Source organism: Hypomesus nipponensis, chromosome 12 (genome assembly GCF_054491055.1).
Source record: "Hypomesus nipponensis isolate SF chromosome 12, ASM5449105v1, whole genome shotgun sequence".
NCBI lineage: Eukaryota > Metazoa > Chordata > Actinopteri > Osmeriformes > Osmeridae > Hypomesus > Hypomesus nipponensis.
Window position 1 is genome coordinate 6,865,853 of NC_140372.1, and position 25,627 is coordinate 6,891,479.

General features: G+C 48.3%; 2 protein-coding genes across 3 annotated transcripts; both read left to right on the plus strand.

Annotated features, from left to right (window-relative positions):
• The first annotated feature begins 793 nt into the window (after positions 1-793).
• Positions 794-12,588, plus strand: eif5b (eukaryotic translation initiation factor 5B). Its single transcript, XM_084667648.1, has 24 exons — positions 794-917; positions 3,633-3,752; positions 3,845-3,908; positions 4,772-5,501; positions 5,742-5,953; positions 6,064-6,214; positions 6,414-6,512; positions 6,613-6,711; positions 6,900-6,965; positions 7,168-7,487; positions 7,620-7,727; positions 7,942-8,052; positions 8,281-8,348; positions 8,488-8,629; positions 8,846-8,977; positions 9,137-9,319; positions 9,436-9,597; positions 9,803-9,934; positions 10,122-10,253; positions 10,348-10,424; positions 10,551-10,715; positions 10,837-10,975; positions 11,129-11,290; positions 11,400-12,588. Exons 1-24 carry the CDS (start codon positions 883-885, stop codon positions 11,505-11,507), a joined length of 3,717 nt encoding a protein of 1,238 aa, XP_084523774.1. The 5' UTR covers positions 794-882; the 3' UTR covers positions 11,508-12,588.
• Positions 12,589-12,973: 385 nt separating this feature from the next.
• On the plus strand, positions 12,974-25,408 carry arhgef7b (Rho guanine nucleotide exchange factor (GEF) 7b). Of its 2 annotated transcripts, XM_084667650.1 has the most exons (22): positions 12,974-13,488; positions 14,448-14,531; positions 15,746-15,830; positions 15,964-16,097; positions 16,263-16,464; positions 17,256-17,344; positions 18,347-18,441; positions 18,549-18,644; positions 19,177-19,299; positions 19,409-19,547; positions 19,719-19,778; positions 20,191-20,337; positions 20,435-20,521; positions 20,678-20,756; positions 20,855-21,000; positions 21,175-21,384; positions 21,629-21,722; positions 21,899-21,991; positions 22,774-22,956; positions 23,821-23,920; positions 24,177-24,231; positions 24,361-25,408. In XM_084667650.1, the coding sequence occupies exons 1-22, from the start codon at positions 13,324-13,326 to the stop codon at positions 24,481-24,483; spliced, it is 2,589 nt and encodes an 862-aa protein (XP_084523776.1). In that variant the 5' UTR covers positions 12,974-13,323; the 3' UTR covers positions 24,484-25,408. The 2 variants fall into 2 exon arrangements, with proteins under 2 accessions (XP_084523776.1, XP_084523775.1); XM_084667649.1 differs by lacking the exon at positions 22,774-22,956 and having other exon boundaries at positions 12,978-13,488.
• Positions 25,409-25,627: the final 219 nt, after the last annotated feature.

Below are 25,627 nucleotides of genomic sequence, written 5' to 3' on the forward strand. Positions count from 1 at the left end.
TTGATCATGTAGTTGATTCAATATATATAAACACGATTTGTTGCATTGTGTACAGTCATCCAAACTCCAAACAATCAAAAGTACATTTCAACAAGCATTTTTAACGTTAATTTGTATTTTTGGGGGGGGCAACGTGTCCTTAAAATAAGATAACACTTTATCCCAGGCGGGTACATGTGGGAGTTAAAGCAGCAGAAAGAATGATAGAAATATGAATGAAAGTAAGGAATGAAAAATGAATGAGAGTGCTGGGACGACCTTTCTTGGACACCAGAACAATGCAGGAGGTCTCCCACAGTTTGGACACTTTCTTCAGCATCAGAGAGAAGTTGAAGATGCTTCAGTTTAAAGATGTCTCTGTTCAGTGACATTAGGTGCGTTCGACTTCATGCAGCGTCGGCGTCGCCTGCAGCCGCCTGCAGCCCGGCTGACTTGAAGTAGCCAATGGCATTCTCATCTTCAAGGCAGCCGGCTGCAGCCGACTGTCGGCGCCGCCGGCGCTGCATGAAGTCGAACACACTTTAGCCACTGTATCAGACACTTACAGAGGTAAATGCAAAACCAACACATTTGGTGGTGTAAATTTCCATAATAAGTATTCAATGCCTTTTAAATTCCAAACATGATGTCACTGATTTGCTTCCATACACCTGGTAGCAGAACTACCACTACACGCACCTGCACACCTGCACGCTAGGGGGCGGTACAGTTGGAATAAGGAACATAACTGGTTGCAAGTTGCAATTTAGTGCGCAGGATGATGGGCATGAACATTCTTTGGTAGAGCGCTTGCGCAATTTCCCTGAGACCAACCATATGTGCTTGAACCGAGTAATATCGGCGAGCAACGAGGCTGTACATTGTGGATAAATAAACGGGATAATGGGGAAGAAACAGAAAAAGTCAGGGGAAGACAGGTAAAGATTAAGTAATTAGTGTCCATTTCATATAAGGTGTAAAGCGACATTTAGAGTGACAAGTGTAGTGTCATGACTAGAGATAACTTGCTAGCAGACGTTATGGTTTCATGTGGCGGTAGATTGCTTTGGCTAGGCCTTTTCAATGGTAACGTGACACATATTGATAATTGTAAGCCATTGGCTAGTAAGCATTGAGACTAAAAACATTTCCACAATACCCACCCAGAAGTGACCTGTGAGTGCGGCGCTGATTTACTCTCGCAAGATTGATTTCATAGCTTGTCACTTATTTAGGTACTAAACCTAGAGCAAGCCCGGCTTGCTAACTTGGGCTAGCGTGTAACGTATTCTCCAGATAACCTAGGGGACATGGGAATGAACATCAGTCAGCTAGTTAGCTACGATGGTATTATTGTTGCTCTACGTGATTGTCAATGACTTTATCAACGGAACAACTCGCTTGGACTTAGATGTTAGTTAGCTAGCTAAATAGCCAAATTATGCGAAAGGCTGACTGCACGAGTCAGGACAGTAGCAGTCGCAGCAGCTTGGCTGCGCGCTTGGCCTGCAACATCATCTTTTTCATTGTGCTGTCACAGAGAGGGCCGCTGAGCATTGTCTAGTCACCTAATAGCCACCATGGAGAAATGACCAGGCTTTGTCTAAAAGAAAGTCAGCATGGTCACAAACTTTTGTTACTAGATATTACATTTTAATTCTGATTCCGATCACCAATACTGACTACATATTTGAGTATTTGTCACTGTGTGGCAATGTACCCATGGACATAAGAACATTATTGTCACAATAAGGACATCATTATGTTTAGTTTCATGAAAATGAAGCGGTGACCTCTTCATATGTATTAGGTAGCGAGTTTGCTTGATAGCAGGCCTACGATTCTCTGGAACAACTTATTTGTCTCTCCCTCAGTTGAAGTAATGAATGCTTGAAACCTCTTAATGCCTACTGCCTTGCAAACAGCCAAAAACATGAACAGTGCACAACAATGCATTTCCACTGGCACCTTCTACTGTTGACAAATTACATGTCTGAGACTAGTGATGTTGGAAGCAAATGAGAAGAGGGAGTCATGTCACACTATTGAGATGCACCCAGCCATATCAGATGTGGACCCACTCTGGGAGATAGCACCTGCAGGTGTCTGTCTGTCTGTCTGTCTGTCTGTCTGTCTGTCTGTCTGTAAGCTTCAACACATGATAAGTGGACTCATGCTGGGGTTGCTACCAAGGCATGTGTTGGTGGTAGTGCACTTCTGGTGGTTAGCTAAGTTAATTAAGGATCTGGTCTACTGACTTAATCGACATCCCAGTCATCTCTTCCTCTCGCTTGCCATCAGCCTACCACGTTGAGAGGGACATGGTGCACAGCAACAAGACTACAGTTTCTCCTGAAAATGTAGGCTCAACTTTTTTTGCAATGGCTGCCAGTTGAGTGGATTCTCTGGGACATCTTGTAGGTTGTCCCATGGGCTTTCCTTTAATACTGTTCTATTTGGTCTAACACAAACCCCCTGGCTGTTGCACATACCCTAAACTATTATCTTGAATCTGTTTCTACCTCCAGCACAACAGTCTCTATTCAGACAGATGTATCCAGTTTTTAATCCAACAGGCATTGGATGTTTCACCAAGCTTGGTCGTTCTAGTAGGCTTTGTGCTGAGCACAGCTCTCTTTCTCTCTCTCTCTCTCTCTCTCTCTCTCTCTCTCTCTCTCTCTCTCTCTCTCTCTCTGTCTCTGTCTCTGTCTCTGTCTCTGTCTCTCCGTCTGTCTCTCCGTCTCTCTCTCCGTCTATCTCTCTCTCTGTCTCTGTCTCTCCGTCTGTCTCTCCGTCTGTCTCTCCGTCTGTCTCTCCGTCTCTCTCTCCGTCTCTCTCTCTCTCTCTCTCTCTCTCTCTCTCTCTCTCTCTCTCTCTCCCTGTGTGTTTGTGTGTGTGTGGCCCCTCGTTCCTAACACTGAGGTGCTTCCCACTGCTGCTGATGCAAGAGGCATGCAAGGAAAAGCCTCACCCACTCCCTATAAAGGGCTGAGGCAATAAACACAGTCTCTTTCCTCAAGACTCATAGCTTCATGTGCAGCCTCAGGTAAACGTCTCGTGGTTTTGGTTTGTGCCCATAGGCCTATGTGGAGGTATTCAGGAGGTAGCTGTTAATGCTGGGTGTGTTGGAAAGAAGTGTTGTCGCTGATAACCCTTTTTCAAGGACTTCAATTTTACATGAGCTTCATCCTCCCAGCTTTCTTATTGACTTCATGTAGGAACTGCCAGGAGGGAGGTGCTTGGCGGTGGAGTGGCACCTGTGAGTCAGGGTCAGGCAGGCCGGCTCTGTTCCAGCAGCAGCTGTGTGCTTCTCAGTCTGTATCTGGGCTTCAGGTGTCAGAGTTGATGTGGTACATTCAAACGCTTTCAGGGTTTTTCGTTTGCAAAAGTGTCCGCTTGGTCTGCGATTGGCTGCATGAATCACCGTCTGTTTCGGGCTGCATGAATGACTGTCTGTTTCACACTGCCTTGTCTTAAGGCGGGTAGAGAGGGGAGATTAGGCTTGTTGGTGTGATATTGTGCCCGGTGTATCTTCTTTCTAGTTTGCCGTTCAAGGCCTCTCAAAGATAATAGAAATGTTACCCTCAGTCACTCACATACATTCAGTAATATGGACGTTTAAGCATGTGCGTTCAATGTCCCGTATGTTCCAGTGCCAAAGACGACGGCATCGACATTGACGCCTTAGCAGCCGAGATCGAGGGCGCCGGAGCAGCCAAAGAACAGGTCAAAGGAAAGAAGAAGAAGAGAGCAGGAAAAAAAGATGACTTTGAGTAAGCTCGCTGGACCTCCTCCATCTGCTCAGTCTTAAAGGGGCCTGGTTTAAGCTACTCGGGGATGACACAAGTTTTGTTTTCCTCCGCAGTGAGGACGACATCTTGAAAGAGTTGGAGGAACTTTCGATAGAAACCGGAGGGGCAAAAGCAAAGGTAAACCTGCCCTCTCACCGCATGGAGTAGGCCTATATCTTCACTAAGCCGTTTCCTCAGTGTAGGGCTTAGTAAGGGCTGGGCGATACGGGTAAAAACTAATCGATATAGATATTTATATTTCCATTCAATAACGATAATTAAGATGATAGACCACAGATCCGTAGTAGTAGCAAAATAAGTCTCTTCTTCAACTTTTTCCCTACACTCTAAAGTTTAGGCAGAGCGGTGGGAGAGAAATGTTTGCGACCAGGGAGCACGTACCTGGGGTCAAGTAACTTAAGCTTTTTAAAACCTTTCTTTTTATCAATACCTTGGTGCAAATTCACACTTTCTGCACGTTCCAACAAGTGATTTTGCTTCAGGTGGTACCAAAGGTTTTTTGTATTACCAGACTTGGTAGCCACCTGTTTGTTTACTACGCAATTTGCACCAAACAACAAGTGTTAACCGCTCTGCTCTTTGTTGGATTTCAAAAAGCCAAACCACTTCCAAATAAGACTAACCCTTTTTATTAATAATTTCTTTATTGGAAGTTGCTCCCTCGCCATGGCTATTGCTGCCACTGTTTTTGTCAATAAGACTAATTTTCCGCAGTTAACATTAGCTACTCCACTTGAGGTGCTCAGTATATTTTAGTGAGCATAGGCTACCATTTCTCTGCAACTTCCTGCTGCATTATAGAAATTAAATGGACTGCTGTTCCTAATTATTCTTTATCGACATCATTAATATTATTGAAAATGAATTAATGTTACGGAAATCATGACTTCCCTCAATATATCGCCTAGGCTTAGTACAGGACATGTATATTGTTAGAGAGTTTGTGTAATGGCTTACGTCGTATCTCTTTGGCTCCGCAGAAAGCCGACACCACAGAAGAAGCAGCGGCCGCGGAGCCAGCGGTGCCCACCAAAGCAGAAAAGAAGAAGACCCGGAAGGGGAAGCACGCCAGCCTCGAGGATGAGGACGACGACGACCAAGAGGTATCGGGTACGGGCGACCCGGAGAAAAATGGAGGCGGGCAGAGAGACAGAAAGCCTGGCCCGGCACCTGCCCCTCCTGCTGGCTCTGACTCTGAGGACGAGGGCTCTAGGACACGCAACAAGCCCAAGGCCGGCAAGAAGGGGGGCCGCAAGGCGGCCTCGGACGAAGAAGAGGGGGAAGACGACGAGGACGGTGGTGGTGCGAGGAAAGGGGGAGGCAGTGGTGGTGGTGGAGGAGGCGGAGTCGGAGGAGAAGAGGATTCCGATGACGACGACGACGCATCCCAGTCCTCCAAAAAAGCCCAGAAGAAGAAAAAGGGAAAGGCTAAGGCTGACAGTGAGGACGAGGAGGAGGAGGAAGGACCCTTCAAAATGAAGACCGCCGCCCAGAAGAAAGCAGAGAAGAAGGAACGGGACAGGAAGAAGAAGGAGGAAGAGAGGGCCAAACTGAAGAAGCTCAAGGAGAAGGAGAAGGAGGAGACCAAGGAGGACGGTGCAGGAGGCCCCCCGCAGAGAGAGGCTGTGACGAAGACCGAGCCGGCCCCGTCAGCAGCCGAGGCTGCCCCGACCGAGGACCAGGAGGAGGGGGCGGACGTCCAAGGAGAAGGTGAGCTCTCTCTCGTCCTCTCTCTCTCTCTGCCTCTTCCCTGCTCTGCTTATGCTCTGCCATGGCTCTTTCTGGATTTGATAAATACTTTGTTTGATTCACCGCTTAAGTGACATGTATTAGAGAGCAGAACAGTACATCTCTCATTGTAACAGAGATATCATTCTGTCAATATCAAGTCAATATCAAATGTGTGACATTCATGTCAGCAAGTCATGTTTGACATCTGTGCCTCTTCAGAGGAGGCCGAGGGAGACAAGAAAAAGAAGGACAAGAAGAAGAAGAAGGGAGAGAAGGAGAAGGAGGAGAAGAAGAAGGGCCCCAGCAAGGCCACGGTCAAGGCCATGCAGGAGGCCCTGGCCCGCATGAAGGAGGAGGAGGAGCGGGCCAAGAAGGAGGAGGAGGAGACCCTCCGACGCTTGGAGGAGCAGGAGGCGCAGAGACTGGAGCAGGTGGGTCAATCACACACACACAGTTTTAAGAAACGCTGAATGTCGGCCGAAATAAAAATTCAGAACTGTTTCCGACCTCTCACCTCTGTGCTCCCCCTGCTCCCTCACAGGAACGCCTGGAGCAGGAGAGGAAGGAGAAGAAGAAGCTGAAGGAGAAGGAGAGGAAGGAGAGGCTGAAGAAGGAGGGCAAGCTCCTCACCAAGGCCCAGAAGGACGCCAGGGCCAGGGCTGAGGCCACGCTCAAACTGCTGCAGGCACAGGGTGAGTTTGGACAACAACCTGTTGACCCCAAGCTACATGGTCTGAAACACGAAGACTTGGGTATATAGAGGAATAGGAACCACTCAGCTTGAAATAGTCCGGTTGTGGCAGACCTCCGTGCAGAATACTCTGTCCTCTCGTCTCCGGGGTGACTGTGACTTCACCCTACCTCAGCCTAACGACCTGTTGTCCCCTGCAGGTGTGGAGGTGCCTTCCAGAGAGTCAGCGGCAGAGAGGAAGAAGAAGCCCGTGTACGGAGACAAGAGGAAAAAGAAGCCCACCGCCCAGACCCCCGAAGGTAGCCTCCCCGAGCACCAAGAACAACAACATTCGCACACACACACACGCCTTTTTGTGTGTCCGCCTCATCGCCTATTCCTTCTCCCACCCCCTCCCAGAAACCTCCGAGGTAACATCACCCACGCCCGAGACAGCCGCACCCGTTGCCATGGAGACCGAGCCGGCAACAGTGGCGACGACACCCAAAGCAGAAGCAGGTAAGCGAGGAAGGTTGACTGAGTCGTGCCATACTCGCAGGGATTGAGGTCTTCAGGGATTTCACCATGTTGTGTTTACAATAAGCTCCCCAGTCCATGGAAATCTTCGCTGCAAACCTTTTTCTTCTTCTCACTCTACACCTGTGGTCCCTACTTCCCTCCCTCACTCTCTCGCTCTTCCTCGTCAGTGAAAGAACCAAAGCCTGAAGCTGCTGTTGATGACTGGGAGGCCATAGCCAGCGACGAAGAGAAAGGTACCATTAGAGATGGAACGGAAATAACAATCCCCTCCTGACCCTGACATGGTCTACACTGCATGTCTTAACAATCTTTGATACGTTAAAGGGGTGTTCTTAACTGTTCTTAGTTGTTGTTGCAACTTTTGCAAAAAAAAAAAAACGAGCTCTCGATTTCTCCTTGTCCTTCTCTCTTTCCCTCCATCTGTCTGTCCCAAAGAGCTGAAGAAGGTGCACATAGAGGTGAAGGAGACCCCGGCACAGCCCAACGCTGCTCCGCAGCCGGCGCCGGGGGGGAACGGGAGCGAGGAGGACGACGACGAGGACGACGACGAGGAGGATGACGAGGACGACGAGGAGGAGGAGGAGAGCGAGGAGGAAGAGGAGAAGAAGAAGGAGGGCGAGCCAGCCGTGGCCCAGCCCCTGGCGGCCAGGCGGAAGGGGGGCAGGGAGAGCTCCGACTCCAGCAGCGGGAGCGACTCGGACGACGGCCGCACCAAAGATGAGAGGCTGTATGACAAGGCCAAGAGGCGGATAGAGGTACACACACCACACCACACCACACACACACACACACACACACACACCACACACACACACACACACACCACACACACACTGCCAGACAGACACCTGGTCAGCCACTGCTTTGACGCTATGGTCTGCCCACAGAAACGGCGGCAGGAGAACCTGAGGAACATTAACCTGGACAAGCTGCGCTCGCCCGTGGTGTGTGTGCTGGGCCACGTCGACACGGGGAAGACCAAGATCCTAGACAAGGTGCGTGTGACGCTGCCATGGATGTGTGTATGTGTGTGTACACAGGTGTGCACAATCACGTTTCTGCTGATTTCAATGTTATATTGACATTTTAGCAATTTAGCGGATGCTGTCATCCAAAGATAAACTCCCCCAAAAATGAAGGAAGCCCTTTTGACCTGAGGCTGGACGCCCACATCCATGTAGCGCTCTAAAAAGCCCTGTCTGTCCCCAGCTGCGTCACACGAATGTCCAGGATGGCGAGGCCGGGGGCATCACCCAGCAGATAGGGGCCACCAACGTCCCCCTGGAAACCATCATAGAGCAGACCAAGATGGTGAAGAACGTGAGTACACCCCCTCCACGCCCCCTCCCTCAGTCTCAGACCCCCACACAGAGGGGGCAGCATGGAAGGCTCCGTGCTCCACCCATGGGCCTTCTTAATGCAGCTGTTATCAGCTGGGAATGTTGTTTTGGAGTTCTTCTGTGGTCCTTCTATGAACCGGCAGCCCTTTGTGAGTATGTCTGTTGGGACAGCACTGTGGTAATGAGTAGACTGTTTTTCCTCCCCCAGCTGGACAAAGACACCATCAAAATACCGGGAATGCTCATCATTGACACACCCGGCCACGAGTCTTTCAGGTGTGTGCAGCTTGGATTTGTCGTGCGTGCGTTTGGTGTGTGCGCTTTTGTGAGTCTGTGGGAATTTGCATTTGCCTATCAATCACAGGCCATGACTGCTGTATCTAAACCTGTGTGTGTGTGTGTGTGTGACCTCCAGTAACCTGAGGAACCGGGGCAGCTCTCTGTGTGACATCGCCATCCTGGTGGTGGACATCATGCATGGCCTGGAGCCCCAGACCTTAGAGTCCATCAACCTGCTCAAGGAGAAGAAGTGTCCCTTCATTGTTGCACTCAACAAGGTGAGGTCTCACACACACACACACACACACACACACTGAAGGAGGAAGGGAGGGAACAATAGATATGGATGGAGAAATAGGGGGGGGGGGGAGATAGAAGGGGGATGGTTGGATGGATAGCAGGAATGAATAGAGAGAGGGAAGTATGAAATAAACCAGATAGTCCTTTTTTGTATTAGCTCATCATCTGTTCCCCCCCCTCTCCTCTCTCTCCAGATCGACCGTCTATATGACTGGAAGAAGAGCCCGGACACAGACGTGGTGACCGCGCTGAAGAAGCAGAAGAAGAACACCAAGGATGAGTTTGACGAGAGGGCCAAGGCCGTCATTGTAGAGTTCGCGCAGCAGGTCAGTCGTTCGGCCAATCACCATGCTGCAGTCTCCGCTTATCAGAGTCTCTAGCCACTCACAGTCTTACTAGATGTTCTACTATTGGTTATTTGTAAAAAAAAAACTAAAAAACAGTCTGGTTTCAACTCTGTCTCTGTGTGTGTGTGTTTCCCCCAGGGTCTCAACGCTGCTCTCTTCCACGAGAACAAGGACCCACGAACCTTCGTCTCTCTGGTACCCACCTCAGCCGTGTCCGGGGACGGCATGGGCAACCTGATTGGCCTGCTGGTGGAGCTCACCCAGACCATGCTGGCCCGCCGCCTGGCACACTGCGACGAGCTCCGCGCCCAGGTCATGGAGGTGAGCCCATCCCTCCCTGCACCCACCCCTCTTTATCACACCCACGTGTTTGTGCCTGCATCCATCCAATGAGTCTGGTGACATGGCACCCCTAAACCCTGTGCCTGCGTGTCCAGGTCAAAGCCCTGCCAGGGATGGGAACCACCATCGACGTGATTCTTATCAACGGGCACCTGAGAGAAGGGGATACGATCATCGTCCCTGGGGTAGAGGGGCCTATCGTCACCCAGATCAGGGGTCTGCTGCTGCCCCCGCCCCTCAAAGAGCTCAGGGTCAAGGTCCGTACCGAGCTCTCTCTTTGTCTGCCTGTCCTCACTCGACAGAGTGCTTGCTGGGAACAGATCTGCATCCTGTCTGGACAGATGAATGACGCCAGTGTTTTCATTCAGCCAGGGTGCTCCTCCCTGTCCTGGCTTATCCCGGTTCGGTTCCCTAAATGTTTTTTTATTGTGTGTGTGTGTGTGTGTGTGTGTGTGTGTGTAGAATCAGTATGAGAAGCACAAGGAGGTGAACACGGCGCAGGGGGTGAAGATTCTTGGCAAGGACCTGGAGAAGACCCTTGCGGGGCTCCCCCTGCTGGTGGCTCACAAGGACGACGAGGTGCCCGTGCTCAGGGTAAGAACACACACTGAACCCCCCTTTTGCTCTCTGCTTCGTTCTCTGCTGCTAGCTGGGTCGCTTTCTTTCTCAATTCCTCTCGTTCAAAATGACCAAAAATCTCGGTATCTGTGCAAGATGAGCTTGAATCTACACACACACACACAGAGAGTATTGATACACCCCGTGTCCGCTATGTGTACAGGACGAGTTGGTGCGCGAGCTGAAACAGACGCTCAACTCCATAAAGCTGGAGGAGAAGGGGGTGTACGTCCAGGCATCCACGCTGGGCTCCCTGGAGGCCCTGCTGGAGTTCCTACGCACCTCCAAAGTGCCTGTGAGTGGACACACACACACCCACACACACACCGTCTTTCCGACCTGTTTCATAACCTGTTTGTTAATGCTGGTTTCTGATCCTCGACCCACAGTACGCTGGCATCAACATCGGCCCCGTCCATAAGAAAGATGTGATGAAGGCCTCCGCTATGCTGGAGCACGACCCACAGTACGATACTCTTCCTCCTTTCTCTCCCCTCCCCCCCCCTCTATCTACATGACATCTGTGTGTTCTGTTCTTGTACGGCGCCATGATGCTGTGTCTGTGACCGTGCGCCCCTGACCTGTCCCTCAGGTACGCCACCATCCTGGCCTTCGACGTCAAGGTGGAGAGGGACTCGCAGGAGATGGCCGACGGGCTGGGCGTGCGCATCTTCAGCGCAGAGATCATCTACCACTTGTTCGATGCCTTCACCAAGTACCGGGAGGACTACAAGAAGCAGAAGCAGGACGAGTTCAAGTACGTGGTGTGTCTGTGTGTAGGTCCTCATGGGAAGGCCTGCCTCTGCCTTCAGATTGGCGGATGGCTGAGCTCTGCATGTCGCATGTTCTAACGGCGTGTTCCATCTTCCTCCCTCCAGACACATAGCTGTGTTCCCCTGTAAGCTCCGCATCCTCCCCCAGTTCATCTTCAACTCCAGGGACCCCATCGTCATTGGGGTGACTGTGGAGGCGGGCGTCCTCCGACAGGGCACCCCACTCTGTGTACCCACCAAAGGGGTAAGTGGGAGAGGAGGAGAGCTTGAAGGGGGTCTTGTCAATAGCTGTGTCCTAATACCCACACTAGTAGAAGAAAGATTTTCAGTACGTCCCGATATACTCCAGACGCGAGGCGTCACCCATCAAGCCACTTATCCTATGTATCTCTCTCAGTTTGTGGACATTGGCATCATCACCAGTATTGAGATGAACCACAAGACGGTGGATTCTGCCAAGAAGGGCCAGGAGATCTGTGTGAAGATCGAGCCCATCCCCGGAGAGTCTCCCAAGATGTACGGACGCCACTTCGAGGCCACCGACTTCATCGTCAGCAAGGTACGCTCTCCTGGCACTGGCGAAGGGGCACAATCCCAGCTCGTCATGTCTTTTGGCACCTTTGACCCCTTTGAAAGAGAGAGTTGAAATGGTGGGTTGTCCTCCCCAGATCACGCGAGCGTCCATCGATGCCCTGAAGAACTGGTTCAGAGACGAGATGACGAAGACCGACTGGCAGCTCATCATGGAGCTGAAGAAGACCTTCGAGATCATCTGAGGAGAAACCCAAACACCCCTCTTTCCATCTTTTAAGACAGCCACGTGGTGTAAAAATCAATATAAACAAACACACACACACACTCATCCACACACACTGATCATGTGACATCTGATCAAGAAAAGGCATAGATTACACTGAATCCATACACTCGGTTTAAGGGGAGAGAAATGTGGGGTTGCACCTACCCTTGCCTCTCCCTCACCCCTCCCCTGTTCGCCAGGAGGGAGAGGGGAGTGTAATGTTTAGTGGTGACAAATAAGAAGACGTGTTTTTCTGTGAGAAACGGAACAATTTCCACTGTTGTTAACAGTGACTGTCTAAACAGCATTGACACACTATTCCAACGTGCCTGTTCTTCCAAATGATCTTTTTTTCTTTTTGCATTGTTCTTCACTCTCGCTCTACACCTTCTGGCTTCTGCTTGAGACTTCGCCGCCCCCCCCCCCCCCCCCATTTGCACAAACATGCAAAACCCCTCCCTTCCAAGACAGGAACGGAACTTGAGAGAGAGATGGAAAGGGGAGATGGGGCCACAGCTAGCTACTGAACCAGAGTTTGGCAAACTCTGTTTAAGATTTAGATTTTTATTTTTATATGGCAGCCATTTTGGCACCATATGTTCCAAGAGACCATAACATTTCTGTTGAGAGTTAGTTAGAATGTCAGTATAGTCAGTGGAAGGCTTGGCACCAACGAGGAATCTAGTTTGCCGAAGTTGAGCTCTGGGAAGGTGCAGACGAATCGGCCACAGGTGCGGAGGAATCGAGCTAAGAGGAAGGATGACCTGCTTACAGAAGTTTTCTAACGTCGGAATAATATTGCATTGTCAGTGTTTTACCTTTTCTTGAATGCAGTTCTTTTTATGGTCATTTTAAAAGTTCCACTCATATCAGCACGATCGGCCCCGCCCTGTTAGTTGGTTCTACAGGTGCCTACGGACGTTATTTGTTCTCCTCACCGCGAATGAACTAGGTGACACCAAGCATCCCTCCTGACTTGAGTTTGAAATGTACAAGAGAAATACAACAATCAACCCCAATAAAGAAATTGCATATTTATAGAAATTGAAAAAACACAATCTAATTTATTTTTGAATGATTTTAAACTGGGTAATGTATATGATTTTTATTTTGTGGGTAGCTATGGATTTTCCACGTTTATGCTCTGTCATATCGAGCAATTCAGCAGGGGGCGGTATAATGCAAGGTTTGAAGGATCCTAAATTAATCACTTAGTTATGTTTGTTAAAACGTAATTTTCCAAATTATTTTAAAGACCACCTTTGGAATTTGTAGACTAATAGGTTAGTTTTCCATGTTATTGAACAGCCTTCGCTGATAGAGATAGTTCGCACTGCAACAGTATAACACGTGGTAAATATGAAACGTATTAAAGATAAACATAGATGCGGGTTCCAGATATCTAAAAGTAAAAATGTTGTGTTGACTGCAATGGCCAGCAAGCCATTAATTCAAGGATGCAGAATAATATGGTAAAATATTGAACTGTCAGAGCAGGGGCATTCACATACACTGTCATAGTTGACTTGGACAGTAAAGTGATGTCATCTATTGGCCCACGGCAGCAGACTATTCCGGGATAAGGGAGCAGGGGTAGGCTACTTGACATTATTCCAGACCAGTTACGCGAAAACGAAGGAACCACTTGCACAGGGCTTTGGAAAATCAACATTGGGCTACCACTGATTAAATAGTTGGTATAAATCTGAAATAGCTACTTATTTTATTATTGTGAGTTATGCGATTCACCACATGTGAGCTGGAAAACATCGAAGGATAAAAGTGTGATAGTCATGAATTCGGCGGAACAGACAGTAACTTGGCTAATAACGTTGGGGGTTTTGGAATCGCCAAAAAAGACCATCTCGGATCCAGAGGGCTTCTTGCAGTCATCGCTTAAAGATGGGGTAGTCCTGTGCAAGCTGCTGGAGAGATTGCGCCCGGGTTCCGTTGAAAAAGTATGTACAGTTATTATTCTGCATAACCAACACTAAATACACCATTGTGGGTTTGCTTACCAGACTGACTGAAGATATTTCGTCACTCTTGGCCTTATGATTAATGGGCGCAATAGGGACAATTACAGACTTTGGAGCACGTTGGATAGCCAAATATGTCCCAGATGTTTGCATTGTCTACTTCAATCTAGGCTTTCCTGTGCGCCTATAGAGCTAATAGCCTACCTCATGTTATTTTATTATAAAAATGTATCCTTCATAATCAGGAAAATTAATTTAAAACATTTGTGTCTCATTACTAACCGTATAATGTTATGGGGTGATAACCCAATTTTATTGATGCTCGTACAGTCACCCAACATTGAGAAGCAAAATTGCTGACATTCCCCGTTTTAAAGAGGCAGATTTGTGTGTGAGAGCGTAGGCGCTATACACGCTCAAAACACGTACATCAGGCCTGTACAGAAATGCTCGGGCATATTGGGCAGATGGTCTGTTATTGCGCTGCATTTATTCTTATGGCCATGTGACGATTTTGAACAGCGTCAGAATAAAATGATCAAATGATAACATTGCATCAATTAGAAAAACATGATAACAAATTACTTTTTGCACTACATCCCAATAAATCTATTGCACACAAACTGTGATTCTAAACACATGTATGTTGTTCATGGGAAACAGACAGAACACAGGTGGAGTTGCATGTTTGCAACGGCAGAGTGGAATATGGACCAAACGTCATTTCCTCCTCGTCTAATCCCGTTTCCCAAACGGAGGTTTCGCAGGGGCAAAGATTGCAATTGCATTTATTTTCTTACACTATTCTCCGCGTTCATCATCAGAAATAATATGAACTTGTGAGTTGTAACCGAACATTTTCTGTTTATGGAAACCATGTAGATTGTGCAGGTGTAATGGACGGGATTTACCTCGTAAAACTCTTTCCTCGTCCACAGGTCTTGCAAGAACCTCGGAATGACAGCGAGTGCCAGGTTAACATAAGGGAGTTTCTAAAAGGCTGTGGCTCTTTCCGTGTAGAGGTGAGCCTTAAAACCTGCTGGATTTTACAACAATATACCAAGCGTCTAGCACAGTAAACACATCGACATGCTTTATGTAGTAAACTGTTTTACAAACAAAGTTGAGTATTTCCTTTAGTCTATTAATTCGCGAAGCAGTATAGGCTACAAACTAAGTACAGCTTTGTTTTTGTTTTTGCGCAAATTCTTGTTAAAAAGGACTATTTGGAAGACTTTAGGTCTAACAAAGTTAGTCCAATATTAAGTGTCAAAAAAAGAAGTCATATTGCAGAGATCTTGTGAGAGATATGTTGGTGTAAATCTTATGGCCATGCAGGGTTGAGAGAACTGGCTATGAACTGATTTGATTTCGTCACATATGCATGCATGAAGGAAATGCATTGCCTACTAGAAATTGGGATGCCATAGGCTGGCATGTATTGCAAGAGAAGAAATGAGGATGGCAATATTGCTGCTTGATAGGACTGTAAGGCTATTTCCCCTTGTCATGACATTGGTAAGATATCAGACAGGGTGTGTTTGGGCTCTTTTGTCTGGTGGTGCTCTTAGCGTTTGCGGTTCTTCTAGAATTCTTAGCAAACTAGGTGGGGTTTGGAAGGGAGGTATATTTCAGCCTCTCAAACAAGGCCTGTTAAGTACACACCTTGTTTCACCTAATTCTAGCTTCTGGCCGAGTACAAAATCTCTGTAAAGGATACTCTCAGTATTTCCTTCCTTCCTTCCTCCTCTCCCTTAATGACCTACCCGCCCCCCCCTCCCCCCCATTTTGATCTGAAATCCAGAAATGTACTGGTTACACTCATCCCAGTTACTTTGTGCCAGGACAGATTGAGCCACCAGGATGCATGTGATGTGTACGTTCTAATGAATTTGGGCTTGTTCAGTGGCATGTGTGTTTTTAGGGTACATGGTTAGAGATTAGAGAGGGGGCTCAGTCTGGGGGATAGCCTAATCCGTCCAGACAGGGTGGTGGAGGTGTGTGTGTGTGTGTCTCTATTTATTGTGATTTTTACATTGCACAGTCCCCCGCCCTTTAACTTGTAATGCCATGGTGTTTAACTGTGACGATAACCAGATCACTATATGTGAGGATTATCTAAACAAGCCTGAGTTGCTTTCTATAGCATAATATGTTTTCCATTTGGCTAGTCTAATTTTTTTTTTTCCTCACCCTGGCTCCTCACCTCCCTCCCCTCCTCTTGTTGTATTTCAAGCCCTTTGAGGTGAATGATCTGCTTCAGGGACTAAACTTCACCAAAGTGCTCAACTCTCTAGTGGCCCTGAATAAAGCTACAGAAGGTAAAGAAACATGTGTTTGTCTTCGTGTGTATCTCTGTGTGTTTCTGATAAACGATGAATCAGTGAGGACTTCCTGTTACCAATACAAATTCAAGCCTGTATTTCACTGCAGACCTGTCTCTCTCCTGTCCAGATATTGGGTTGGAGTGTGACAGCGTGTGTGCACGACACTCCTCCTCTCTGAGGATTAAGTCATTCGAGTCTCTCAACACCCAGTCTCCTCACGGACGCTCCTCCAAGCTCTTGCAGCACCAGTATCGCAGCCTGGTGAGTCCAGCAGAACCGTATAGCCTGAGCAGAACCTTCTAGAATCACACAGAACAACATCCAGCATGAACTAAAGCACAAATAAGGAACCGTGAGAGGAATATCAAGGTTAACAGATGGCTTCTGTTTTCTTCATCTAACCTCCCTTACTCCCTCTTTCTACAGGACATGTCAGAAAATGGGGGGCAGCAGGTTCTGGTGAGGGCACGCTTCAACTTCGAGCAGACCAATGAGGATGAGCTCTCCTTCTCCAAGGGTGACATCATCAGCGTGAGCCGGCAGGAAGACGGCGGCTGGTGGGAGGGGTCAGTCAGCGGCAGGACAGGCTGGTTCCCAAGCAACTACGTCCGCGAGGTCAAAGGCAGCGGTGGGTGTGGCCATTGTTTGTTTTTTTCCACCTTCACAGAGTTTTAACTTTCTTGTAAATTCAATGCAGAACGTTGCATGTTTGAATTAGTGAGACATACCGAACGTAAACGCAGACCTTCTTGCTTGGAGGAAATACAACTAAGTCCAAGAGTAAACAAAAACAAATGTGCCTATCATCCTTCTGTTAAGCTGTGTATAGTGCATGTCAATGGCTCAATAGCCTCCATGAGACTCCCATCGTCCCCCAACCAGTTGTTCTCACTTCGTGTTGCAGAGCTTGTTTGTACTTCCTGGGTGTGTATTTTGGGCTCGACCAGTCTATTGATTGGCCGGCCAAGCGCATGGTGTAACACAAATTGATTTACTAGATTTACTTCAGGAAATAGACCCATGCATTTCCATGGCCTATTCATCAGAAGCTCCATTTACAGTCAAAGGTTTCCAAAGCTGCCTGAACTAACCCTAACCCTAATCCAGGGAGAGAGGATGAAATGGCTAGGAATTACAGAGAAGAAGAATGTCGTCTAGCCAAAGCTGTACTACTCACTAAACATCTGAGAGAGAGAGAGAGAGAGAGGGAGAGGGAGAGGGAGAGGGAGAGGGAGAGGGAGAGGGGGAGGGGGAGGGGGAGGGGGAGGGGGAGGGGGAGGGGGAGGGGGAGGGGGAGGGGGAGAGGGAGAGGGAGAGAGGGAGACACACAGACGTAACTCAAACAAAAGCAGGAGGTCTCTTTTCTTTCTGACTCCCTCTCTTTCCCTCCCTCACTGTATCCATCTTTCTCTATCACAGACAAGCCTGTGTCGCCCAAGTCCGGGACACTGAAGAGCCCTCCTAAAGGCTTGGACACATCAGCCATCAGCAAGACCTATTACAATGTGGTGAGGATCTGAGGCCCAGCTGAGATGACCTGGCTCTGTTGGAACAGATGAAATTGATTTGAACCAAGCCTACAATTCCTGATACGACATAACTAGATTGTGTGTGAGGGAGAAGTAGAAAGAGATAATTTGTGTGTGTGAGAGACAGAAAAAGAGTGCATCAGTGCTGGCGTGCATGCTGTAATGTAGGTCGGTTATTCCATCTCACTGGCTCCTGGGCCAAGCTGGTCTTCAGGGCACTTGGAGTAGCTGTTGTGTCTATGCTCACAGATACACACACAACATGGTGACGACGCGTTGTGTGTGTGTGTCAGTCACACAATGGAAGGGGGACTCGGGCATCTTAGATCAATGAGAAAACCTTCTTGTCTCACGTTTAACTACAAAAAAAGAGGCTGCCGCTTGCAAGGCATCCTGGGAGAGCCGGCTGTGCTGCTCGATTATTTAGAGGAGCCTGTTGTGTTCAGGGAAGGACTTCCTGCCCCCTTTCCCTTCAATCTGCAGGCCAGGAAACGGAACAACTAAACACAACATAGAAACTGTAGGCTTCCACCTCAGTACAGCATGTTCTGTAGACATGACAGGGTTGGATTAGACGGGCTTCCGCTGTAGATGGACACACACACACGAAAAGAACGTCCCTCTATTGAACCCTGGTAATGAGCTGATAAGCTGAAAAACAAAGGGATTTGTTGAAAATGGGACATCAGGGGCTCTCTCCACTGCACTGTGGTTCTAATGGTCCCCTTAAATGATGGCCGGTGGAGAAGGCTACTCTTCATGAGAGGGATAATGATGGCAGGAGTTACATTTAGTCATTTAGCAGACGCTCTTATCCAGAGCGAGTTGGGTTGTCTAATGAACAGAAAAACCAATGTACTGTCCTCATTCTGTCTGCTATGTCTTCTTATTTTTCTTTGAGGAGGAAGAAAGTGTGTGTGTGTGTGTGTGCTTATGTCCATTAGGCTCAGTGTCAGTATCAAATGTTCTATGTTCCCACAGGTTCTCCAGAACATTCTGGAAACAGAGACTGAGTACTCTAAGGAGCTACAGACCCTGCTGTCCTCATACCTGCGCTCATTGCACTCCTCAGAGGGGTGGGTACGAGTGTGTGTGAGGGAGAGAGAAATAATGCAACGGTTCTCTGGAATAATGTGAATCTAACATGACAGCTAATATCTCCTCCTCCTCGTCTTCTCTTCAGACTGACCAGTGCAGACGTCAGTTACATCCAGGGGAACTTGGAGGAAATCTCCACCTTTCAGCAGATGTTGGTCCAGTCCCTGGAGGAATGCTCCAAGTTAGTCTGCTTCCCCCCCCCCCCCCTCTCTTTCTCTCTCTATCTCTTCCTCGAGCTGTCTCTCCCACTACTCTGTCCTGTGCTTCAAATAGCACTTCCTGGTTGCCACTAGGGGCAAGAACCAAGACAATAGCCCCTTCCTGTTGAACAATAACACCCTCCCCCTCCACTTATGGAACACTTCCCCTGTTTGGGGTCAGTTTTCTGGACTACACTCTGCTGGGGAAGGATATGATCAGGAAATGGATGGCTGATCCCAGACCTGCTGTGAAGTATATCCTTATGTTAGATTGTCTTTCCAGCTGGGTCCATTAAAAACTGAACCCAGAATTATATTAAGCTCTTTTTTTAATAGCACTTCTTTCATAGCCGGTATGTGGGTTCAAACTACATGAGGGCTTCGCCCACATCCCTATGCTATTTCAATAGGCCACAGTGACACCTAGGGGCAAACACTGGTACGTGCTCCAAACAGGATGTGAGTGGTGCACATCCAGGTTGCGCGTGTTGATGTGCGCATGCTTGTGTGCAGGCTTCCAGAGAGCCAGCAGAGAGTAGGGGGGTTCTTCCTCAACCTCATGCCCCAGATGAAGGCTCTCTACGTGGCCTACTGCTCCAATCATCCCACTGCAGTCAGCATCCTCACTGAACACAGGTAGGTGCACGGTTGGGGGTTTCATGCTCGAGTGACAGAGAGGAGAAGTGTCTTGCAGACCGAAGGTGTACTTTTCCTTTTAAAAGTTGAAAGTGTGTGTGTTTTGCAGTAAGGAGCTAGGGGACTACATGGAGGGCAAGGGAGCCAACAGTCCAGGTATTCTGACTCTGACCACCGGTCTCAGTAAAGCCTTCATGAGACTGGACAAGTACCCCACCCTGCTCAAAGAGCTGGAGAGGCACATGGAGGTGAGTGTGTGTGAGAGAGTGCAAGAGAGAGTGCAAGAGAGAGTGCAAGAGAGAGTGCAAGAGAGAGTGCAAGAGAGAGTGCAAGAGAGAGTGCAAGAGAGAGTGCAAGAGAGAGGGAGAGCGAGAGAGAAAGATATATTGTGTGTCTGAATCCTGTGCTTCCACCTCCAGGATCACCACCTTGATCGTCCAGACATCCAGTTGTGTATGACTGCCTTTAAAAGCCTCTCTGTAAGTCCCCCCCCCCACCACCCCCCTATCTCTCTGTCACTTTGACAGATCAATATATGTTTTTCAGGATTTAATTGAACTCTTTTGTACCTTTTTTCTATGCCTGTATATCACATATTTTTGTTGTCCCACTCTGTTGAGCTGTATAGTGTTGGTCAAGGTGACATTGTGTGTGTGTGTGTGTGTGTAATCAGCAGTGGTTCTTATCCAGGACTGAGTGTAAAGCCTTTTTCTGGCTGGAGCCTCTGTTTGGCTGCCCTCTTCTGTGGCTCTGTTCCCGGCTTAGACTGTGTGTGTGTGTGTGTCTATCTCAGTTTGTCTTTGTGTGCCATACCACATTCAAAAGGATTGCATACAATGCAGTGTAAATCAGTGGCATGAAAAACGGGTGTGCGTGTCTCCATGGTGACAGGCACAGTGTCAGGGGGTTCGGAAGCGTAAGGAGTTGGAGCTGCAGATCCTCACTGACTCCATCAGACGCTGGGAGGGCGATGACATCACCACCCTGGGCCCGGTGCTTTACATGTCCCATACTGTGGTCCACAGCCAGGCCAGCCAGGTACTAGAACCAGAGAACCCTAGGACCTCGGGTCCGGTTCTTTACATGTCCTTGGTGATCCACAGCCAGTGTGTGTGTGTGTGTGTGTGTCTTTTAGGAGAAAAATGAGCGCTACTTCCTGCTGTTCCCTCAAGTTCTCCTTATGCTGTCTACCAGCACCAGAATGAGTGGCTTTATCTACCAGGTACATTACACACACTCCCCCCTCGCCTCACATACATAACTTCAGACCACACACAATCGATTTAATCTCTTATTCTTCTGTTCTGTTATTTATTTTTCTGTCCTGATTTTTCATTCTCTTATTCCTTATTCTTCCACCCCCTCCTAATATTTCTAGGGCAGACTGCCGATTACAGGAATGCTAGTCTCCAAACTGGAGGAGGGGGAGATCCTTAAGAATGCCTTTGAGATATCTAGTACGACCTCTTCCTCTCCTGGTCACATTAAACTGACGAATACCCTACATTTACACACAGCAGCTTATTGTGTGTGTGTGTGTGTGTGTGTGTGATAGGCAGCCAATGTGAGCGGATGCAAGTAGTGTGTGACACCCAGCAGGACCAGCAGGAATGGGTGGAGCATCTCCAGCGCTTGACCAATAAGCATGACCTTGCCTTGGCCACGCCCACCTCTAAACCCCAGTCAGTTCCCTGTCACACGGTACGCCCACTATTCCCTCCCCCCCCCCCACACACACATACACACACACACACAATTCAATGTCGACAGATGTCCGTTGTGAAGAATCAGCAGGGTTACTGTACTTCAGCGATATACGTACGTTACATTAACGAGTCTCATCTTATCATTACGTCTCCATGTCTCTGCCCCCAGCTTCCGTCCCAGCCCCTGACCCCTTCCAGGCACTCCGAGAGCAGGGGGACCAGTGGGGCTCCGACCTACCACACCCTGCCCCACCCTTCCTCCCATGGTTCCCTGCCTTGGCCCCCACTGGAGCCTCCCAGCACCCCCAAACCCTGGAGCCTCAGCTGTTTGCGCCCCGCGCCCCCACTCAGGCCCTCCGCTGCCCTCTGCTACAAGGAGGTACGGTGTAGGACGTGGACATACACAGCATACTCACTCTCAGAAGGTTGCCGGTTCGATTCCTGGCAGTGCAGCAAAAGGACGTTACGTCCCTGTACTTACTGTAAGTCGCTCTGGATAAGAGCGTCTGCTAAATGACTAAATGTGAATGTAAAGACAGGGCATGTACATCTGGCTGTAGCTCAATCGCTCTTATCCACACACACTAACCACTCATCTCCCCCCCACACACACTCTCATACAGGACCTCAGCAAGAGCCCCAAGAGCATGAAGAAGCTGCTTCCTAAGAGGAAACCAGAGAGGAAGCCTTCTGAGGAGGACTTCAGCGTCAGGAAAAGTATGTTAACACACCGCCAAAGGAAATGTTGACCTGCTTTTAGGGGGCTTTGGATTGGCTTATCAGCTGTCTGTCCCTCTTTCTTCTTCTATCTCTCCCTCTTTCTGTTTGCTCTCCTCACCTCTCCTCACCCCTCCTCTTTCTCTCCCCCTCTATCTCTCTCTCTCCCCTCCCAGGTACGGCAGCTGCACTGGAGGAGGATGCTCAGATTCTAAAAGTCATCGAGGCATACTGCACCAGCGCTAAAACACGCCAGACACTCAACTCAAGTATATACCCTTACCTCTGAGCCTTTTCAACGACAGCAACTGTCATTCTGCTTCCAGCTTACTTCATGCATGGTCTCTCTGTTTCTGTACTAATCTCCACCGTCAATGTTAGTATGTCCATCTTAGCTCTGGGGCATGTCATGGTATTTCTGTTCTAGACCAGTATAAAGCTAGTGGTTTAGTCGACTCACAATTGTGTGCTTAATGAGCTATCACACTGTTCTGTCTTCTAACAAAGGCCTTTCTGCTGTCTCTTCTCGTCCCATTTCTTTTCTCTCTCTCTTCTTTTCTGTGTACATGACTTTCCTTGCAATATTACCTCCCTCCCCCCACCCCACACACACCCCTCCCCAAATCTTTTTTTCTCCTCGTTTTTTTAAATGTTGTGCTTTGCACTTTACACCTCCGCAAACCTGCCTCTCATCCTACATGGTTTGACACGGCCTTGTTTTTGGAAACAATTGTTTTTAATTAAATATCTTGTTAATGTCACCTATTCCATTCAAAATAATTTAACCCCCACTTCCAAATGGTTTGAACTCCTGTTCTGTTTACATGTGGCTTGACATGCACATCCCCTCAACTTCTGATTTTGATATGGTTTGACCCATGCTTCCCTTCCCTTCTGGTTTGACCATTTTGACCACTCCCATTTGATATCTTTTTGACCCACTCCTCCATCCTTATGGGTTGACCCACTCCCCCCACCCCTTTTTGAAATGGTTTGACCCGATTCCCCCGTACACGTTCCGTATGGTTTGACTCACTCCCCCACAACCAAGCATGGCAGGGTACTGACCTGATGCACAACCATGTGCTCGTCGACGCCGACCGGTCCAGCGCGGATGCCCCCGGCGGCCCGGTTAACACGACTCGGGGGGCGGAGCCGTGTTCCGACCTATCGGAGGACTCAGACTATGACAGTATTTGGAACGCACATAGTTACAGGACCACCTCTGTCTCCCGTAAGAACCTCTGCTGCTGCTCCTATTTAGGCCCCCTCTCCCCCTTCAACTCCTCCCCTCCCCCACGCTCCACTCAACCCACCAATCCAGGCCACTTCGCAGTTTAAACCCACCAATCTAGGCCACTTCACAGTTTAAACCCACCAATCTAGGCCACTTCACAGTTTAGATGCTTCCTGTAAAACATTACGAATCAGGCAGCTTTTGTTTTTTGTTTTTTTACACTGACAAGCTCTTCATCTTCCCCACACCCATTCTCCAGTGACAGAGGAGAAACCAAAAACTCCCCCCCACCTTTTTATTGAGTCCATAGAGACCTCGGTGGACAAAGATGAGATAATTGCCCAGTCTCCCCTCTGTCCACCTATCTTCCTCCATTATAAACTTCAAAGAACTGGGCGTCGAGTTCCATAGCTCCATTCAGTGACTTTCAGTAAACATGCTGCTGTCTGGGGACTGTGTCTGCTTTGAGGATCTGATATTGAAGCCTACTCTATATGTCTGAAAAAGATCGTTAGAGATGAATGGGCGATAAGACAGCCGCTTTGAGTTGCCAGGTTTGGAGCCTTGGCACACCTATCTCTCCTGATCCTCCCTCAGCAGATGGGTCTGTGGCTGCTTTCCAACACTCTTCTTTACACCGTAAAGCCTACACCTACACGCACTGGTTCTCTCACGGACAACAGGGAAAGGGAGGTGCATCTAAGGCTAGGGATGTAATGTGAGAAGAAAGAGGCTAGTTTGACACATCGAGACACGTCTCCCAATGTGAGGTCTCTCCCGTTGAGCGAATCTATCTAGAGTCACCCCCGTCGAGCCTCTGAGCTTGTTTCTTACTGTCACGTCTCTCTGTTTCACCGGCAGGATCCAGGAAGGAGTCAGGCGTGCACATGCTTTTCCCAGAGGAGGAGAAGATCATCGTGGAGGAGACCAGGAGCAACGGCCAGACCGTCATGGAGGAGAAGTAAGAAACCACCTGACTTTCCATTCTCCTGACGAGGCGCACTGCTTCAACTGTTTCATTTCCATCTCCATTGCAGTGGGGGCTGATAAAGGCTTCTTCTTTCTGGGCTCTGAAGTGCCACAATTGATTATAGTTATAATATAATGGGACCTGTTTGTAGTACTGTGAAAGGGGTTGTCTGTGGTAACTTGGTGTTGACCGGAGCACGCTGTTTAGTTCAGCACTGTTCACCCATGCCTCCGTTACCGTGTTGTAGGACCCTGGTGGACACGGTGTACGGCCTCAAAGATGAGCTGCAGGAACTGAAACAGGTCAGTGGTTGAGGTCCAAATCAGGGTTGGGGATCAGTTATGATTCTGCAAAAAGAGCTTGACCCCCATTCTTGAGTTGAGTGCCGAAGGTTCACACAATATGGTGTCTGTCTTTGTTTGTGTTACCAGGACAACAAGAGAATGCGAAGGACACTAGAGGAGGAGCAGAGGGCCAGGAAGGAACTGGAGAAGATTGTGAGAAGGGTGCTGAAGAGTATGAACGACCCTTCCTGGGACGAGACCAACCTCTGAGGCTCTCGTGATGTCACGTAGGGCGAGGACACGTCCAATCAGAACGTCTCAACGGGGACCACATGACCACAAAGCCATCCTATAAGGCTGTAAAACTGTGAACTGAGACTGGCAGGAAGTGGTGGAAAACCATGCTTCCTGTTCTGAGTTGCAGAGCAAGGTCTCAGGGAAATCAAAACAAACATGGCCGGTTGTCCACAAATAGACTAGCAATAGCAATGAATAGAATAGCAATGGCAATAATTTCCTAATTTGATGCTCCATTTGAAGCTTTTCTCCCCCACATTCCTCTAAGCTTTGTACTGTAGGAAACTATGGCCAACCCTGACTGGGAAACACTTTTTCCTCATTCCAGATGTTTCCAATGGAAAACTCGAGCAATACAGTACTGGAACATTATGCTGATGTGATTTAAAAGTTTTTTTTAAAGGTTTGAAACCTGTCTAATTGTCTAATAAATACTGTGGATGCATTGGAATCGTATTTACAAAGCTATCCCAGATTTTTTTTAACTTAGATTAAAAACATTTTTGTTACTTATTATTTATAGAGAAATGAACCTCGATATTTCAAATTAATGTCATGAAGTGTGCCTTGGAGAAGTTTTCCTTTAAGTGGCCGACATTTCTGGCAGACTCCTAAGCTAAAAGACTAAAATGCAACATGACCAATTATGAACTGTAATGCAAACAACTGTCTTTCGGGTATAATGTTTTACTCATTAATTTATGTATTTAAGAAAATTGACGGAAGTGTGTGTGTGGGCATGCGTGTGGGCATGCGTGTGGGCGTGTGTGTGGGCGTGTGCTTACGTGTGTGTTGGGGGCGGTATAGTACTGTCACTGTCACCCAATGAGGGTCATCGGGTAACTCTACACTCATTGTGTGTTTGTGTCTCTGAATAAAACCAGTCAATTGAATCTTTCCTCACTGCCTGTTCATTTGATGTCCATGCTGATGCTGATGATCCATGTGGTCTTAATGCTGTGTTGGCACCGCGGGTGATGGTGTGTCGGCCTGTGTCTAGGCCGCTAGCGGATGAGCCAACCGCATGGCAAAGCTGCTTTTATGTGGAGGGGGATCGAGGTAGGGTACTGAAACATTCTGAACCCTCTTGATGGCTTGTGCCCACCTTTGTCTTGGC